The sequence below is a fragment of the Uloborus diversus genome, chromosome 3 (genome assembly GCF_026930045.1).
Source record: "Uloborus diversus isolate 005 chromosome 3, Udiv.v.3.1, whole genome shotgun sequence".
NCBI classification, from domain to species: Eukaryota; Metazoa; Arthropoda; class Arachnida; order Araneae; family Uloboridae; genus Uloborus; species Uloborus diversus.
The window spans coordinates 25,084,777-25,104,479 of NC_072733.1; the positions used below are offsets into that span (position 1 = coordinate 25,084,777).

The 19,703-nt window shown below is 35.8% G+C and overlaps 2 protein-coding genes across 2 annotated transcripts; both read left to right on the forward strand.

The window, feature by feature from the left end:
* Positions 1-6,482: 6,482 nt before the first annotated feature.
* On the forward strand, positions 6,483-6,982 carry LOC129218285 (uncharacterized). The gene is made up of 2 exons (XM_054852519.1): positions 6,483-6,623; positions 6,734-6,982. Exons 1-2 carry the CDS (start codon positions 6,483-6,485, stop codon positions 6,980-6,982), a joined length of 390 nt encoding a protein of 129 aa, XP_054708494.1.
* A 102-nt stretch (positions 6,983-7,084) lies between these two features.
* On the forward strand, positions 7,085-7,984 carry LOC129218286 (uncharacterized). Its single transcript, XM_054852521.1, has 3 exons — positions 7,085-7,165; positions 7,260-7,551; positions 7,662-7,984. The coding sequence occupies exons 1-3, from the start codon at positions 7,085-7,087 to the stop codon at positions 7,982-7,984; spliced, it is 696 nt and encodes a 231-aa protein (XP_054708496.1).
* The last annotated feature ends 11,719 nt before the right edge of the window (positions 7,985-19,703 follow it).

Consider the following 19,703-nt stretch of genomic DNA (forward strand, 5'->3'; position numbering starts at 1 on the left):
GTAAATGCTAATTTTAATTTATGCAAATTTTTTATTTTTTAATTGTTTAATTAATTTGTTTTCTTTAAATGGGTAATTAGCCTAATTAAATTTATTGAAATTATTCTGAAATATTAACGAGAGTAATATTCTAAAATGCTCTCCCTGGGATTTGAACCTAGGACCTTTCGCTCCCAACGAGGATGCGCTAACCAGTAGACCGGAGAAGGCAGTTACTAAGGAAGGATAATAAAGCTTTAAATGGATAACATTCAGTAGTGGCGCCATCTATCGGAGACTAGGGCCATGACAGAAAGCTTAACTGAAAGTGTGAACTTAATTGAGTAGATTTGCTGGTGGCGCCATCTAGTGATAATGAATGATAAAACTGCTTAATTGCGAATGTATTTTTTAAGAGTTGTTTTCGAAGGAACAAAAAAGGAATGTGGAAAATATTATGGAAAATAAATGCTGGCGCCATCTATCGGATTATTTTTATGACTTTTTTGTGAATATGTATTTATTTTATTAATTTTTTTTTCTTGAAATAAAAAATGTTTCTGGCGGGATTTGAACCTGAGACCCTAATGCATAAAGGAACCATAGATGGTTGGCGCGCGCTTTACCAACCATGCTATGGCGACTTCGTTATGTGTACGTTATTTATGAAAGACTTGAATGTTTTTTCTGTAAAACAAAAATTTAATGACGTCTGGTGTGTAGTTCCTACACGTTCTAACATGTTTTATGTCGAACAAAAGATTTTGCTACTTAAGCAACAGTTATATACGTCATCAATGACGTCAAAGAAAACTTGACCAATCAGAGATCATTTCAGCAAGCATATAAGATCTCCAGCTCACACCAGACATCAGTTTCCTTTGCACAGCGCTTGAGCTAAGATCTACATTTTTATTTCACGATGAACTCTAACAGTCTGAAACGAAAAAGTGAAGAACCGCAAAGAATAGCTAAATCTTCAAAAAATGAAGAAACTGGGATACCTTTTACGGAGAAAAACATACCGAAAGGATTGTTTCCCATGGGTGAGGATGTCTTCGTGTATGCAGCTACTTACAAGTCAACTGTTAGTCTTCATGTAAGGAAGTTTCAGAAACACGGGGAGAAGTTTTACCCTACGACCGAAGGCATAACTCTGCGCCCCTGGTGGATTCCCTACCTCCTTGGAAGAAAAGCTGTGCCCCAGACAGACAGAGAACTGCATACATTATTTGAACATGAGCTGACCATCGAGAGTTCCGATTTTGCGAAATTCAAGTTTACCCGTTTAGCACAAACAGAGAAATCGAACACCCGATCCCTAACACTGTCTGCAGAGCAGTGGGGGGAAATGATCCGCCAATACAATCCTATCTCCAATATTCTTCTAGACCACCGGTTTGCAGGAATGGAATTTTTTTCGATTTACAGTTCGATCGCGGAAACACCTATAGCCAAGAACCCTCTACCTGAATCTCTAGATAGCGGATTAGGTACCCAGTACCTTTTCAACGTGTTGGAATTCATCATATGCAGCATCATGAAAGAAAAAGGTCTCAAACAGCCCACAATGTTAGCTGAGGAATTGTGGGGGAACCGCATTGAGGATTTCAATTCGGTAGCCTTTACAATTGAAATAGAGGATATCGCAGAATCATTTCGAGAGAAGCTATGGGAAGAACAGCCCTTCCTGAACATGAAACCTGCAATGTATGTTACAGAATCCTTTTTGAAACAAGCTCAATTAAATAAAGTTTTAAGATCAGCCCGAGAGAAGCTATGCCCAGCAGATGCATTTGAATATTTTGAATAAAATTTTGTATTTATGTATAAAAATTATTTTGTAAATATGTAAGGAAAAAAAAAGAAAGTTTATAAATATGTATTAAACAACTAGTTTCCAAATAAAATATCATTGCTTAGAATAAATTTGTGTTTTTATTGTCTTACAGTATTTTTACAAAATCATTTAGTAGATATTTAAAAATAAAATCCGTGAAGAACTCTAAGTTAGAAAATATATTTCAATTAAAACAATGCTTGTGAAAGAAAAAAAAACCAAAAATTTCATCATTACATTTATAAAGAAAAAAAAGACATATTGGTAAATGCTTTAATTTTTTTCCCCCTCTGTGAGTCAAAGCCAATGAAATTTAAAACATGCATTGCTTATTTGAAGTCGCTCCCAGATTTGCATAAACATGTAGAGCGAACGATTGAACTGATATGACTCATACTGCGTCATATCAGGTTCCGCTCTATTGCGTAGGCTCTGTTTTAGACAAGAACGAACAGGATTTAAATCCCTGTGCAATATGACTGTGTTAGAGGGCGCTGATTGTTTCTTGTTGACGTCATGTCGTCCCGTTAATGGGATTGGTGAGCTTTCTGATGACGACATCGTATACGTCATAGTTTAGACCACATAAATACCACTTCTCGCAGTTGGCTATCTCAGTTGACGTTTTTTTTGAGCTACAGTTTGTTGGCTTTTTTGGTTGCCCTCTGTAGCCCGTTTTTTGTTGCATGCTCAATATGCCTTTAGGAAATAAGAGAAAACTGGATGAAGATTCTAGTAATGTAAGTAGATTTGTGTCATTCATTTTATTCTAGATATAAGGATATTCAGGCGAGTTCATTAATTTTTATTTTCTCTTTTCAGTATGCTGAAGAGTTACGGGATTCTGACGATGACGTAAGTATTTGAAAATTTCTAATTGTTCATGTATTTACTTTTATATGTTTTTTTTAGCTTTTATAATTTATACTTGAGTTTACTTGTTTTCTTAATCGAGTTTGTTTATTTTACAACTTATTTCTCTTTTACAGTTGATAGGAGAGCCAACTCAAGAGTTTTATGAAATTGATGACAACGATGTAAGTAGTTATATTTATTTAAACTTAATTATTATTATTTTTAATGTTTAACGGAGTTACTGAATGTTATGAAATTTTATTTTAGGTTATTGGAGCAGACACCCAGTCTTTTGCTGAAGCAACGGAAGTGTTTCATGAGCTTGAGTTGAGTAATCAAAATGGCTCTGGTTTTGAGGTACTTCTTTTTATGATTACTGTGGAATTAATTTACTGTATTTATAGCAATGCGCGTTTTTCATAACTTTATATCTTTTTTTAAAATCTCTTATAGAATATCCCTGGTCCTTCTCATGCCGAACCCGAGCTTGATGAAAAAGAAACAGGTGACGTTCAAGACGTAAGTAAACTTTAAAGGGTTTTTTTTTTTTTTTTTTTTTACTAGCAAAATAAATTAAGAAATCTTATTTTGAATATTTCAGTAAAATGTTTTTTTTTTAATTTTTATTTAGATGCAGGATGCCTTGCAAATTGAATTGCTTAGAGGGAGATGGAATGAAAAGTACAAGGCGAACCAGTTGACCTTTAGAGCTCGCGTGAGCTTGGAAAAGTTACCAGAGCGGCTACAAAATACGCCAATGGCTGCAGCAGTGAGTTCCGTTAGGGAGCTGTTTAGATCCCTACTTCGTAGAACAAACGAAGGACTGAGGCCAACGGATCTCATCCGGATATACATTCAGGCAGATGGCTTGGACAAGCCGATTTCGACAAGGCTGATATCGGTATCAGAGCTCACTCTGGAAACTGTGATGGCTGCAATTTTAAAAGTTTTGCAGTCAAAGGATCAGATTGCCATTGATTCGGGTTTTTCAGCCGATGTTGTAACGATTCGGAGGGATGTGGGAGCCGGCCGTAGAAAAGTGATTAACACTGCTTTGGACCCGCACCGAAAGAAGTCGATCCTTGAAATACCATCGGATGATGAAGGATTATGTTGTGCCAAAGCAATTTTATACGCTTTGGCACATTTGGAAAAAAATGAGACGGCAATTAATGCCATGAAGGATCGCCGAAGATCCACACTGCTGAACAGAGCACGAGCTTTGCATGAAGCTGCGGGAGTCCGAATAGGGCCTTGTACCTACAAAGAAGTGGCGCAATTCGAAGAGCATTTAAATGTCCAAATTGTTGTTATCGCCACAGAAAATATGCAGAAAGTAAGTGTGACTTATTCAATGTTTTGATAATAAGTATAAAATGATTTTTTTTTTTTTTTTTAAGTTAACAACTCTATTTTTATTCAGGTTTCCTACAAGGGCATTGAAAGGCCAAGACGGATAAATTTGTGGCTGCATGATGAACACTATGACGTCATTAAAGGCTTAAATGGATTTTATGGTACGCATTTCTATTGTGAGGAATGCGAAGTCGCTTACCATAGAAGAGAAGAGCATTGGTGTGCAAACTCTTGCCGCATTTGTTTGCGAAAATGTTGTGTGTCTAATACACCAGAGCGATGCGATGATTGTGACAGGCTGTGCCGCTCCGAAGAATGCTATCTTGCCCACAAAAGTATTTCTGGTAAACAGCAGCTCTCAATATGTGATCTGGTAAGTTAAGTAATATAATCACGTATGTTTATCTTTTTTTATTGATTTTTTTTTCTTCTAATGAATTCTATTTTTCGTTACCAGATTTACCAATGCAAGGACTGTTGCAAAGTCATACACAGAAGAAAATGTCCAAAAGATCAACACCGTTGCGGTACTGTTAAGTGTCCTTCCTGCGATCAATTTGTTGTAGCCGACGAACATCGATGTTATTTACGCAGGGTACCACAAAAGAAACAAAGCAAAAAACTTATTTTTTTCGACTTTGAGACTGACCAGACATCAGGAGAACATGTTGTGAACTTTGTTGTCGCGCAATATGCAGCACAGAAAGAATTAGAAGCAGAACGAATTTTCAAAGGGTATTCTGCATGTGCACAATTTTGCTCATGGCTATTTTCGCCGGAGCATAAAGGTTACACAGCCATAGCTCATAATATGAAGGGGTAAGATATTTTCTTTTATTAAAAAAAAGGTTCATAATAATGTAGTTATTTATTAATAATATTGTGTCTCCCTTTTGGTTTCAGCTTCGATGGCCAATTCATAATGGCATGGCTTCTGAAACAGGGGATTGCTCCTGAAGTAATTCCCAATGGATCCATGCTGATGTGTATCCATCATAAGGCAGTGGATGTCCGTGTCATTGACTCCCTCAATTTTCTACCAATGGCACTTTCCAAGCTACCTGGCTGCTTTGATATCCCTGAATTGAAAAAAGGCTATTTTCCACACCTGTTTAATACTAAAGAAAATCAGGAATATGTGGGGAAAATGCCGGATCTATCCTTCTACAGTCCCGACTCAATGTCAACGCCTGCACGTTCTGCGTTTCTAACCTGGTACGATGAGCAGAAAAACAATACATTTAATTTTCAAGAAGAAATTCTTGCATACTGCAGGTAACTCATTTTTTATTTTCAGATACTATTCTGCCAACTTTTTATATTATCGCTCTTTTTTCTAAAGTATGTGTATTATTTGCAGGTCTGATGTGGCCATATTACGAGAATGCTGCATGGAATTTCAGAAGCAGTTTATGGAAGTAGCAAAAATTGATCCATTCCAGTAAGTGTAAATATTTTTTTTTTTTTGTTAAATTAGAGTTTAACAGTTTTTTAAAGGTATCTAATTTTTTTTCCCTCTCGAACTTTTTTTTTCAGATACATTACCATTGCATCGTTATGCATGGCTATTTTCCGTAGCCAACACATACAGCCAGACACAATTGCCATGGTCCCTGTCCATGGATATGTTAATAGCACAAACTATAGCACCGATAGCATTCGATGGCTGGATTGGGTAGCTAAAACGGAAGAGGTAAACATTCAACATGCATTGAACGGGGTTGGAGAAAAAAAGATTGCTGGAATATCCGTGGATGGATATTGCGAAGAAACTAATACTGTGTATCAATATCAGGTATAAACAAAAAATATATATAAATTGGTATTGTTATTATTATTATTATTTTTTTAAAGATGAATACTATCTAATTTTTTTTCTTTAGGGATGCTTTTTTCATGGATGTGATGTTTGTTACAAGGCAGATACGAAGCACCCATTGAAGAATGTCACCATGAGTGAATTACGAGTCAAAACTGATGCCACTATCCAGAAAATTCAAAACCTTGGATTTCACGTTGTACAGATATGGGAACATGAGTTCAAAGGTCTGAAAAAAGAAAATGCAGATTTGAAGGACTTCCTGAAATCGCATTCACTAAATGATAGACTCAATCCAAGAGATGCATTTTTCGGAGGGCGAACCAATGCGACAAAGCTTTTTCATGAAGGTCCGTCGAAATATGTTGATTTTACATCGTTATATCCGTGGGTAAGTGTGTTTTTTCTCTAATGCATTTGTATGATAGTGAATTTTTTTTTTAAATGCAAATGTTAATGCTTAACTTGTATTTCCAGGTAAATAAATATTGTACTTATCCCGTTGGGCATCCAGACGTTGTGACGAGCGATTTCAAGGATATAAATGAATATTTTGGACTTATACAATGCCGCGTAGTTCCACCTCGGGGATTATACTTGCCAGTTCTGCCCTACCGGTGCCAGAAAAAATTAATGTTCCCGCTGTGCCGAACTTGTGCAGAGGAGACGAACCAGAGTCCCTGTACTCATACGGAAGAGAAAAGAGCTTTGATAGGAACGTGGGTCACCGAAGAGGTGAAACTTGCTATAAAGAAAGGCTATCGTATTACACACGTAAGTTTTATTTGTTCGAACTTTTTTTTGTTGTTCCTTTTGATATTGATTTGAGGAAAAAATTATTTTTTAACTTAAAAAATGTATGTATAATTATTTGCCCCCTATAGATCTACGAGGTGTACGATTTCGAAAAGAAGTCGGATTCCCTTTTTAAGACGTACATCGACCTCTTTTTAAAAATAAAACAAGAGAGCAGCGGTTGGCCAGCAGAATGTGTAACAGATGCAGATAAAGCGAATTACATTTCTATGTACAAGCAAAGAGAAGGAATTCTGTTAGATGCATCAAGTATCCAAAAGAATCCAGGAAAGAGGCAGGTTGCTAAACTAGCGCTTAATAGCTTCTGGGGACGGTAAGTAAATATTTATATTTTTTTCTATTTTTGACCAATTTTATTAATTTTTTCTTTTCGTAAGTTCTTTGGCTCAAAGGATTTTCTCTTTTTTTCCAGATGGGGTATGAATAGGAACAAAGCTCAACTCACCTATGTCACCTCATTTGCTGAGTTTAATAGCATGCTAGCTGATCCGACAAAAAATGTAAGTATAACATTAAAAAAAGTTAACTGTGTTGTTTTAATAAATGTTAATAATAATAATACTGTATGCGCAACTAACCATTTATATTTTATAGGTCAATGATGTGTTTTTTCCCACGAAAGAAATATGTGCTGTGCACTGGGGAATGAACGAAAATTTTGTGAAGCAAGACACTTCCACAAATATATTCCTGGCTGCCTTCACAACTGCTTGGGCTCGGATGAAACTTTACCAAGAAATGGATAAGTTGGGAGAGTCTGTGTTATATCATGACACAGATTCCATAATTTACGCTAGCAATGGAACAAATGATCCCGCTCTGGGCAATCTTTTAGGCGAGTTCACGGATGAATTAAATGGGGATACGATAGAAACGTTTGTGTCAGGTAATACTATCTTCTATTGATCCATTTTGTGTTATTTGAACGACTCAACATTGAAGCAAATTATGTATTTTTTTTTTCTTGTGTTCTCTAATTTTTTTTTTAATTTTCAGGCGACCCAAAGAACTATGGATACAAAACAGCCTCTGGAAAAACATGCTGTAAGGTTCGAGGCTTTACCTTGAATTTTAGAAATTCAAAGAGCCTCAACTATGATGCTTTAAAGTGGTTAGTATCTGGAATGAGTGATGACACAATTGCACTCAATAACCCATCAAAAATCACGAGAGATCCCAAGAAAAGACGCATCATCATCACGAGAGATCCCAAGAAAAGACGCATCATCAACAAACCTGAAACAAAATTGTATCGGATGGTTTACAATAAACGCGTCATCCAGCAAGACTTCACGACTTTGCCGTATGGATACTGGTAAATATATATATATTTTAAACTTGAACTAATATTTTTGCCTAATAGATGTTTAAAAATAGTAGTTTCAATAAATATGTTTTCTTTTTTTTTTTTTTTTTTTTGACAGATTATCCTTTGCTTATGTTCCGGATCGAACTCTGTTGATGATTACCTGACGGTTCCTTTTGGAGCGTGCTTCTTTTAGAAAACGTATTTATTATACAAACATGAAAAAACCTTTTTCGTTGAAAAATAGACTGTCATCAGATTTTTTTACATCAAAATACATTTTAAAAAAAAGGCCCTTTTCAGGGCCACCCAAATTAACATGAATTGGAATGCTTATATTGCAAATGGTCTTTTACAAGACTGCATATAAAAAAAAAAAGTTTCTTTCCAAAACCACGAAAAAACAAAGGCCCTTTTCAGGGCCACACAGAAAAAAAAGACCCTTTCTGGGCAACCTTTTTTTCAGAACAACTGAATTCCTATATAAGGTGGTATATTTTTCTCTTTTATTAAAGGTATATAAAGTTTTGTATACGTGTGAGACAATCATTCAAAATGGAGTTCCCGTACTTGAAACATCCTTCCACCTGTATGATTTCAGGTCCCACTGGTTCTGGCAAAACCGTTTTCGTAAAGCGTCTAATCGAAGAAAAAATGTTTAGGCCTCAACCTCAGAAGATTATTTACTGCTATGGAGTCTATCAGCCCTTGTTTAATAAAATAAAAAGTATTGAATTTGTAGAAGGGTTACCCTCTCATTTAAATACTGTAATAGACGTTGTTATTGTGATTGATGATTTGATGTCAGAACTAGGAAACGATTCGCGGTTGACCAAACTTTTTACGAAAGGAAGTCACCATAGAAATATTAGTTGCATATTCATAGTTCAAAATATTTTTTATAAAAGTACGGAAATGCGAACAATTAATTTAAACTCCCATTATTTAGTGCTGTACAAAAACCCTAGAGATAAAAGTCAAATTACTCACCTTGCTCGCCAAATGTTTCCAGGCAAAGTTAAGGCTTTTCTAGAAATATTCAACGATGCCACAAGTCCTGCGTACGGATACCTTTTTCTAGACTTTAGACCCGAAACTCATGACCGTTTACGCATGCGCACAGGAATTTTTCCAGGAGATATAAATTACGCTTACGAGCCTCGTTAACCATTTAGTGTGTAGAAACAGGAAGAGGAAACATGTCTGCTGTTGTAGTTGATTTTGAGGGCTTTCAATTAGCCCCACATAGCTATGTTATTAAGGAGCTTGCATTTTACTCTGTGAATCACAAATATCACGGCCGTTGGTCCTTCTTACCTCCTCGACCTTGGGAAGAATTATCGTATAGGAAACAGAAAAGTTATTCTTGGATAATCCGAAATTTACATGGATTGTCTTGGGAAAGCGGCGAGTTACCTTACAAAGCTCTATGACACATTTTGACTATGTTGTTCATTTCTTTTACTGACATATACGTTAAAGGTTTGGAGAAATGTAAATTTTTTGAAAAGTTATCTGGAAAAAAAGTATTGGATTTAAATGATGTTGGTTGCCCTAAATTTCATGAATTAGAAAACAGTTATGTTTCTTGTCCTGTGCATCCCCCTTACTTTAAGCACTGTGCTTTGGCAAAAGCGGCTGCATATGCCAATTTTCTATAAATAAACAGTACACACCACCAAATACGTCATTTGAAAGCAGAATGTCATCTTTTGCGCAACAAAATTTAGAGCAGCTCCGGCTTTTAAAAAACAGCAAACTTCGTACTGCGCTGTTGAGAAAAGCTCCCAATAGTGTTATAAAAGCACTATGTGAGTGCTGTAAGAATTTATTATGCGGCAACATCCCATTCAGTAAACAACGTTTGAAAAGACTGAGACCATATAAAAGGACTCTGCGAGTGTTAGCGCAGCAGAAAGTTCCCTTGTTCAAGAAACGACGCATCCTCGTTCAAAAAGGAGACGGTTCCCTAAGTATTTTAATACCTGCAGCACTATCTGTTTTAACGTCTCTCATTCATGGATAATGCAAAGAAATACGTGTTGTTACCCGAGGATCAAACGCAACACTTTGCTACGGATCATTTATCTACACTGGACAAGGATATGAATGACATTTTACTTCGCCGCGACCTGGGTGACGAAGAAAAACGCGTGTTGTACTTGCAAATTTTGCAAAAATTCGTAAAATTTCCTTCTACAAAACCCTTGGAATCCGAAATGGTCGAAGAAAGAGGTCCTCCTGATATTCTGAAAGATATTCTGGAAACAGCACCAGAAAAAGGGAAAAAACACGCGCTGAAGATTTTAGAGTTTCTCAAGAACAACCAATCAACTGTTTCCTGGAATGATAAAAATGAGCTTCTGGTACAAGGTGAAACTATACCAAATTCAAATATTACAGATTTGGTCACTTTTTTACTGCGTTCTAGGAAAGCGAGACCCATTGGACATGAAGCATTTTTGAATGTATTAGAAGATGTAAATTTTCCTTCCGAGTTTATTCAGAACAAGTATTTGAAAAAAAGTGTTCCCAAGCCCATTGTTAAAAGGCAGAAAACTATGTATGCCAAATCACCTGTAACCGAGCCCAATGTTAATCGACAGAAGAAAATGTATGCAAAACCATATGCCTGGAAAAATTATTTGTAACTTTTTTATTTTGTGTTAAATAAATATGAGTTGAAAATTAAAACTTTGTGTGGATTGTGTTACTATTTTTTATAATCATTTTTCAAAATAAAAGTGAAAAAATTAAATTTACCTTAAGTCAAATGCAAAGAATTAAAAAAAAAAGTTTAATAGCAAAAAAAAGGAAAAAGAAAGACTACAAGGGAAAAAAAATACTCGCAATAAAAAAAATTAAATAGAATAAACATTTATTTACAGAAAGAGGAAAAAAAATCCAGATATGTTATTGCTTTGCAAGAAAAAAAAAATATTGTGTGATGACAAAAAATTATACAGACAGTAAAACGAACTCAGAATTAAAAATAAAAAAGAACATTTTATTATTTCTTAAAAATCATATTTACACCGAAATTCTTTTTAACATATTGATACAATTGAAAATCACTGATTTTCTGAAATAAATTTTTCACAATGATATCCATACATAAACCTTGACATCTCTTTGTTAGATAGTAAATACAATATTGTCCACATACATTTGAAGTCAAACTTTGTAGAGGTACTTGATTCCATTTTACATGTTCATATTTCTTCACAAATCTTGTAATATGATGACCATAAGCTTGAGGAGACAAACCATAAGAGTCGAAAAATTCAACAGTTTGAGGGTTTTCTATAAACATGGCAATCCAGTGAGTTCCTGGTTCAGTATGCTTATCAGTATTAACAACTATTGCAGCAGGAAACGATGTAATGCAAGGAATCTTATCACAAGGAAAAACTCCTACAAAATATCTCGAAGCATAGCGATGCCGAAGCAATACTCTGCGAATATCCAAAGAATTCATCAGTTACCGAAATCGTACAAGATGTTTCTAGCTTTGTTGATTTCAATCAAATTTTCGAATTCGGCATACACCAATAAGGAAATGGTTTGAGGTAGAGGCACTTTAAATTTTAGTTCCAGTCTTAAATTACTGTGTCGAACGAGATTTAAATGAGCTCCATCGCAGAGGTCAGGGGACAGATCAAAATGAAATAAGCAGTATCCGTCGGGAAATTCTTCTCTTGACAAATAAAGTCCTCGATCTTCTGAAGTGCAAAATAAATTGTTAAATGCACGAATATAGTTTTTATTGGTAAAATCAGGCTGCAATGGATTATGAGGCATCGGTTGTCCGTCGATGTAAACTCCAATGAAATTAATATCATAGTGTTTGAATTCAAATGGTGACTTTTTATAGCTTCCGTTAAAAGCATCGTTGTCCACACAGGCTACGACCAAGCGCTTTGGCATTTGTCCAGTAAAGATGTTGTCTTGCACAAAACTCATGTTTCCTCCAGGAATGGAATATACTTTACACAGAACTCTGTTAATAGGATACTTGGCTGTTGTCTTCTCCAAGCTTTTAGCATGCCCCAACACTACGCCAGGGCTGACTCGAACTTTGCGAACAAACATCGATGCTTGCTCGAGGACTACTTTAAAGTTACCATCTCCTAATAAGCAAAACTCTGGTTTGCTTCGTATAAGCTTGATTTTCATATCCACCATATTAAGCATGAGTCGATCTTGATGAAATATGTCAACATGCAGACGCCCTATCATATCCACTGTAGTACTCAGTTTAAACATATTTGCTCTTTTAATAAATCCTTCGTTAGGGGTCTTCTTTGCGTCAGTTAAATCATAGTTATTCATTTGACCTGCAGTATCCTTGAAAAACAATTCAGAAGACAACTGTGACGTTTTCGCTTCATATCCATGGTTTAATAATTTTTCAATAATTGCTCTGTATGGATAAGTGTTGTTGCTCGAAGAGATTAATCTTTCATTCAAGCTAACATCTACCTGGGAAAACAAGGCATGTAAAAATAAATTGACGGGACCCACATTTTCTTTAGTTAATAGAGTTCCATTTCCGTTCACAATTTTAACTTTAACATATAGGAGATTCTGTGACAAGTCTAAATAATCGTCACCGGTCCCAGAAATGTTAAATTCTATTGGACTACCATCAGACGCATTCGCAACAGGGTGAAATTCTATCCACTGCCCTCTTTCGATAACTGTTTGCGTGGGTGGTAAAGTAAATAAATTAAGTTCAGATTTAGCACATTCAGGAGAATCTTTTAACAAATAAGCCATTCTGACTAAGAGTCAAAAATATCACGTCCTTTAACTTTCTTGACTTTGGCTCGAATGACTGGTTTGTAGGCTTTGCGCTTAATTTTAAACCTTCCATGGCCAATCATCTCATCCGCCTTTTTAAGAGCTTTCTTAGCTAACAATTTTCCAACTTCTTTGCCTCTTGTTTTAGCTGAGTTTTCTAATTTCTCACCAGCTAATACATCGTTAGCAATCATGGCTCCAGTTCGTAAAGCTTCTTTTCCGATTGTTTTAACTCCACTTCTCAGGAAAGGCAGTGCAGTGCGGAAAAGTTTTGCGAAGAAACCACCAAGGCCGTGTCCTTTTTGCAAAGACAGTCCTTGATAAAAGGGCATACCGCTTCCGGTTTGTCCGACATAATAGTCTTCATATTTTTTCGGACAGCAAGTGTAAGGAACAAGCATGATTCACGTTTTTTACACAAATGACGATGCACGTCAATGTCATGCAGTATTTATACAATTTGTTTCATGCGAAAATGCAGCACGATGTATGCCATGCCTCGTTCAAAAGGAACGAATTCGCCAGAGTGTAGACGTAAATCTATTTCAATCGTTTGAAAATGTTGTCGTATGACAGGTAAGTAGTGAGGTCTCGTATAATGAACATTAACCATTTCACCATCTCTTCCTTCTACTTTGATAATTTTTAACAGAGGAGCTTTTTCATCACCCACGATTTGTGGCTCTACGAGATCGCAATACACATACATGACGGGAAAGGAAGCTGCTGGATCGGCTATAAAGGGACTCTGTGTCGTTCCATTATATTCTCCGGCATGAAAACCTAAAAGTTCTGCTATGCCTGTGTGAAGAATGACTTTACCACCTTCTTTTGTTTTGATTGTCACTCGTTTTGTTACAGGATGATAGTGAAATTCTAATTTATTTTTGAATGTCGTTAAAATCATAGCTTTCAAGAGATCTGGGACTGTTTCATAACAACCAGGAGGTATTCGCCGCCCTTGTACCACTCCATCGCCTAAATCAAATCCAAATAAATTATTGTCCGACCTGATGTTATACCACGAATGAGGATATATAATATCTGTTAAACCTACCTCCCATTCATGATGGCTCAAATGAATACTTGAGGGAAGCTGTGTAATAAAATGAGAAGTTTTATTCTCAGGGAAGAAGCGACTAGAGCTGTCACTGATAAGCGTCACATAGAATGACATGTTTGCGACTGAATGAAAGAGGTAAGTACAGCACCGTTTTATATCCCTTTCACATCATTCACCCATGCATTGAATTTTTCAGGATAGCCTTGAAACTTAACAAAATATTCCGTCTTTCCTAATCGCCGTCTTGTTTTTAAGACCTTCTCAATGGGATAATATCCAGAATCAGTTATTTTCTGAAGCTCTTGTGAATAAAACGTCCCCTCCAACACTTCGCCAATGAGATCTTTTAGTTTATACACTACGGGATTTCTGGGCAATACTTTATGGATCGTAAATATTTCTCTCGTCCAATTCTGCTCATATCCTTTCTCAAATCGCAATTTTTCTTTACTTATTCTTACGGTGTCTCCTTCTTTAAGTGAAGATTTACTTCCATGCCTTGAAGAGGTTTCAAGATCTCCGTAAAGATTTTTCCAAGCAATATCTTGATTATCTATGTTAACTGAAGAAGGCTTCATTTTTATGCTTCGATGCCACGTATTATTGTAACTGTAAACCAGTTTATCAATCACATCGATGTAGCGTTTTGTATTCATTTCTGTAAAATACTTCCACATTTTTGTCTTAAGTGTACGATTAAAACGCTCAACGACCGATGCTTTTGTTGAATTGTTTGTTGTAAAAAAGTGTACATTTTTCTTCTTCAGGTATTTTTGCACTTGATTGTTTGTAAATTCTTTACCTGCATCTGTCTGCATTATTTCCGGTGTTCTTTCTGAAAATATAATTTCAAAAGCGGATACGATTTCATCACTTTTCTTACTTTTTAGCGGTACAACCCATGCATATTTTGATAGAATATCCAGGCAAGTAAGTAAATATTTGTAACCATCATTGGTATCTGCTAGGGACTGCATGTCGACCAAATCAGATTGAAACTGCTCGTTTATACTTCCTACGATGACTCGATTTCTCTGGAACTTGTTTCTGATAGGCTTGTGCAAAGTGTACGAGTCCTTGGTCTGCAACCATTTTTTGATCTCCTTTGTCTTCACGCGTCCTTTTAAAGCACGATGTAAAGCATTCACACCTCCAAAACTTCCTGGAACTTGAGGATCCCGATACAGAGGATTCAGAACCTTGTCCATCACAGCAACGATTATGATCAATCCGTACGTTAAAGTTCATATCGATACAATGAGGTAAAAATGTTTGGGCACCTCTTTTTATACGACTATTATGTAAGTATGCCAGAAACTCTCAACGACCTCTAAACTTTTTAATTATAAAAAAACATGCACATATAAGTAACCGTAAAAAACTTACTCTTTTTTCAAAAAAAACTCATAATTAATTAACTTTAATAAAAGGTTGATTCGTTTTTTTCATCATGCGGGGGTAAAATTGTGTTGCCTGATTAATCTACTCTTGAGTTTCATTATTGAATTTAATGCAAATAAATGCTTTGGGTGATAGTCAACTGTGCTTGTATATAACCTTTAAATCGTTCCTTCTTCGTAAGTTTCCACAGCCGAGCGGTCTCGCGTGTTATCCAAACCGCCGACCTTGGAAACTTTATGCCCCAGGTTCAAATCCCGCCAGAAACATTTTTTATTGCAAGAAAAAAAATTAATAAAATAAATACATATTCACAAAAAAGTCATAAAAATAATCCGATAGATGGCGCCAGCATTTATTTTCCATAATATTTCCACATTCCTTTTTTGTTCCTTCGAAAACAACTCTTAAAAACTAGATTCACAATTAAGCAGTTTTATCATTCATTATCACTAGATGGCGCCACCAGCATATCTTCCCAATTAAGTTCACACTTTCAGTTAAGCTTTCTGTCATGGCCCTAGTCTCCGATAGATGGCGCCACTACTGAATGTTATCCATTTAAAGCTTTATTATCCTTCCTTAGTAACTGCCTTCTCCGGTCTACTGGTTAGCGCATCCTCGTTGGGAGCGAAAGGTCCTGGGGTCAAATCCCAGGGAGAGCATTTTAGAATATTACTCTCGTTAATATTTCAGAATAATTTCAATAAATTTAATTAGGCTAATCACCCATTTAAAGAAAACAAATTAATTAAACAATTAAAAAATAAAAAATTTGCATAAATTAAAAATTAGCATTTACATTAATTAAGTCATTAAAATTAAGACATGAATCAACATGTCTTATGACGTAGTACAAGATGGCGTCCTTCCAAAAGCGTGACGTCATAGATGACGTCATCATACCCCCATGAAATATTACAAGAAATTGTGTGACGTCATCCTAAAATACCCTCGTAAAAGACTACAAGAAATTAGTGACGTCATCCTAAAATACCCCCGTGAAAGACTACGAGAAAATTCCAAGATGGCGGACGACCACGCCCCTTCAGGAATGTTGAGTTGTTTTCCTCCTTCTGCCTACTATAGTGGCGGGTCTACTACTTGTAGCAAAAAAATTGCATTTTAAGTCTTTTATTTGGAAAAAATGTCAACGGAAACTAGCTTATCCAACCCTTATCACTTAACTTTCTTAAAAGCAACTTAAATGAATTTTTTTGGGACTTCAATTACAAACGAGTTTTGATAAGACCCCCTCCCTCCCTAGTTTATATCGTGATGATAGCTTTAAAAGGAGGTTTTTTTTTTTTTTTTTTTGAAGGAGCTCATGAATCTTCCATCACTTTCTAAAATATGTAAAAGTATAGTTAAAAATCGAATTTTTAGAGCCTCAAAGGCAAAATATTTCCAGGAAGGAAGGATTCTAAGCACCTTCACACTTCCTTAAATGTAAGCAAACATTACCTAAAGGTGCATTTTTAGGCTGAACAGCTGAAGAGCTAGAAGAGTACGCCTCCTCTTCTAATTTCACAATGTATAATGACAGAATATTTTGTTTTCTAAGCTTTATTTCCAAAAAGTATTTTGGGGCCAGCGCCCGAAAGCTGACCTTTCTCCATACATCATCAAAAATAGACAAAATGCGTTTTTAGTTTCCTAATTTTCAAAAATTACTCCGAAATTTAAATTTTGAAACATTTTCGAGGGAGATTCCTAAATCCACCCCCTCATCTAATGTCTCAATGCCCGGAAAATTGAGATTTTAAAACTTCATTTTAATAACATTTCTGGGGAGTTATCAGGGCCCAATTTCCCAATAAGCAGATTAGGCAGCTGCCGAGGGCGGCAAGCTTTTCAGGGGCGGCAAATTCGCTAGTATAATACACATTTTTTGAATTAAATTGTTATTCTTAAAAGTAAAATATTAGCATTCTTTCATTTTCCACAGAGACAATTTTTTCTTGTAATTTAATAATGATTACTTTCACACATCTTATGAAAGTCAAATGTTTTTCAATACTGCATTTGCCGAATCGTCAGCAAAATTTGCCAAATAAAAATTTTTTTGGGAGATCACTGTGATCATTTCATCGGGGCGCCTCAGAATGTGAAATGCCATCATTTCTTCATAAGTTGGACAGTTTGAATCTGGGAAACACTTTTTTACGTTTTTACTTTCTTCTATATCTAATATATAGAAGAAAGTATTGGATTCGTGCAAATTTTCGAATTTCGAATTTTGACGGATTCGAACGTTTTGAGGTGTGCTGAGTCCATTTCGACCATTTTTGGAAAATGTCTGTCTGTCTGTGTGTGTGTGTGTGTATGTATGTGTGTGTGTGTGTATGTATGTGTGTCACGTCTGTGTGTGACCAGTTTTTTGTGGCCGCTCTACAACAAAAACTACCGCATGAAATCGAATGAAATTTAGTACACATATGTGCCCCTATGTGAACTTGTGCCCATTAGTTTTTGGCGCGAATTCCTCCAAGGGGGGTGGAGCAATGGGACGTTTTTCGAGTTACGCGTGCTTGCTATTCCTCAGGAAGTTACTGGCGGAATCAAACAAAATTTGGTCCATATGTTGGTATTAACAGGAACAGGTGCTGATTCTATTTTGGTGTCAATAACTCAAACGGGGGTTGAGCTATAGAACGTTTTTTGTCGTCAATTGTGACTGCTGTATCTCAAGAAATAATGAACGGAATGAAAGAAAAATTTATCGGCAAGTAGCCCTTAGTGGGTATAAGAACTGATTTTATTTTTGTGTCAACAGCTAAAAAGGGGGTAGCGCAATCACCCGTTCTTTTTTTCCATTTTGAGTGCCCTATCTCAAGAAGTAATGCTACGTTCTGGTTGAAATTTGGAATATATGTGAATCCATATGTAAACAGGCTTTGGTTCTATTTTGACGCCGATCGCTCCAAGAGGCGTTGATTTTTTTTTTTTTTTTTTTTTGCGAATAAAAATATTTTTATTAATGCAACAATAAGAAAGATAAATCGTAATAGATTGTCGTCTGCGTATTTCTCGTGATTTTAATTGTATGGAAATGATAGGAAATATTATCTCAATGATTTAAAATTTTTAACTGTTGCCATCTTATGTTTGTTAACAAATAAAATATTTGTAATTCATTCAAGCAAGGCTTTTAAAATAACTTTCAATTTTCGCTCTTTGCTTTGCTTTTGCAATAATTCAGACATTGGGTCAAGTTTTTGCATGTGTAATTTTGTTTTTTTAGGGAATATTGCTTCCTCGTCAAGCATGGGGAGGGATCAGAAAAAAAAAAAAAAAAAGAAAAAGAAAAATATAGAAGAAAGTTTCGTGATGGCCACAACATACTAGTTTTTGGAGTCAAGGATATTTTGCTTCTTTTCGGGGGAAGGGGGTGGCAGATTTCAAATTTGCCTAGTGTCGGCATAGAGCTAAATTTGGCCCTGGGGAGTTTATTCAAAAATTTCGGATGGCCCCTCCCAAAACAATCGGCTGGATCCGCCACTGCTTCAGCTATGAGCAAACACACTGCATCAAAGAATAGGGATTCTAAAATTGTGATTCAAAGAAAGCTTGGCTTTGGAAGTACAATCAAGAAATTGCAAAAATAGGTTATTTATAGTCAAGTTTGTATAAGGAAAGCTTTTTTAAATTATTTTTTAAAATTTTAGCTATAGTCTCTTGGAATGAAAATTGCTTACCAAAATACAATTTGCAATTCCATTTTAATAGAATTTACGAAACTATACTTTCAGAGGCACATGACCATGTGCCTTTGAACACAGTATCGTTTACCAATGAATTATCATAAATGCATTTAAAGAAAACTAAAGAAAATTTGACCCATTGCATAATACAATTAAGATTTATCTTTACTAATAATAAAGCTGAAAGTCTCTCTGTCCGGAGGATGTCTGGATGTCTGTAGGATGTCTGTGACGCGCATAGCGCCTAAACCGTTCGGCCGATTTTCATGAAATTTGGCACAAAGTTAGTATGTAGCATGGGGGTGTGCACCTCGAAGCGATTTTTCGAAAATTTGATGTGGTTCTTTTTCTATTCCAATTTTAAGAAAAAAAATATCATAAGATGGACGAGTAAATTACGAAATTATCATAACGTGGAACTATAACATGGGCACAAGCCAGTTGGCGAGATACGAAGTTATCATAACGTGGAACCGTAAGATGGGTACAAGCCAACTGCCGAGAAAATTCACCATACATTATTTGTAAATATACAGGCGAACCAAAAGTCCTTTTGATTTTTCTATTACGGGCAAAGCCGTGCGGGTATCACTAGTGGAAAGAATAAAGTTCCTAACTTTGTCGTAAAACCTGCACTTATATGTTACTTATGAAGGCATCACACTTATTTCAAAGTGGTAATTACGCAGAAATTAACTTAAACCCATTCTTTTGTCCCGAAGCACCTGATTTCAATGAAATTGGCATCTTTATTAACTACATCA

Excerpts from the sequence above, each read along its gene's own strand:
- LOC129218285 (XM_054852519.1), top strand. The coding sequence starts at position 6,483 with ATGTTCCCGCTGTGCCGAACTTGTGCAGAGGAGACGAACCAGAGTCCC. Across the intron at positions 6,624-6,733 it reads AAGGCTATCGTATTACACAC|ATCTACGAGGTGTACGATTT; the intron begins GTAAGTTTTATT and ends TGCCCCCTATAG.
- LOC129218286 (XM_054852521.1), top strand. The coding sequence starts at position 7,085 with ATGAATAGGAACAAAGCTCAACTCACCTATGTCACCTCATTTGCTGAG. Across the intron at positions 7,166-7,259 it reads TAGCTGATCCGACAAAAAAT|GTCAATGATGTGTTTTTTCC; the intron begins GTAAGTATAACA and ends TATATTTTATAG. Across the intron at positions 7,552-7,661 it reads GATAGAAACGTTTGTGTCAG|GCGACCCAAAGAACTATGGA; the intron begins GTAATACTATCT and ends TTTAATTTTCAG.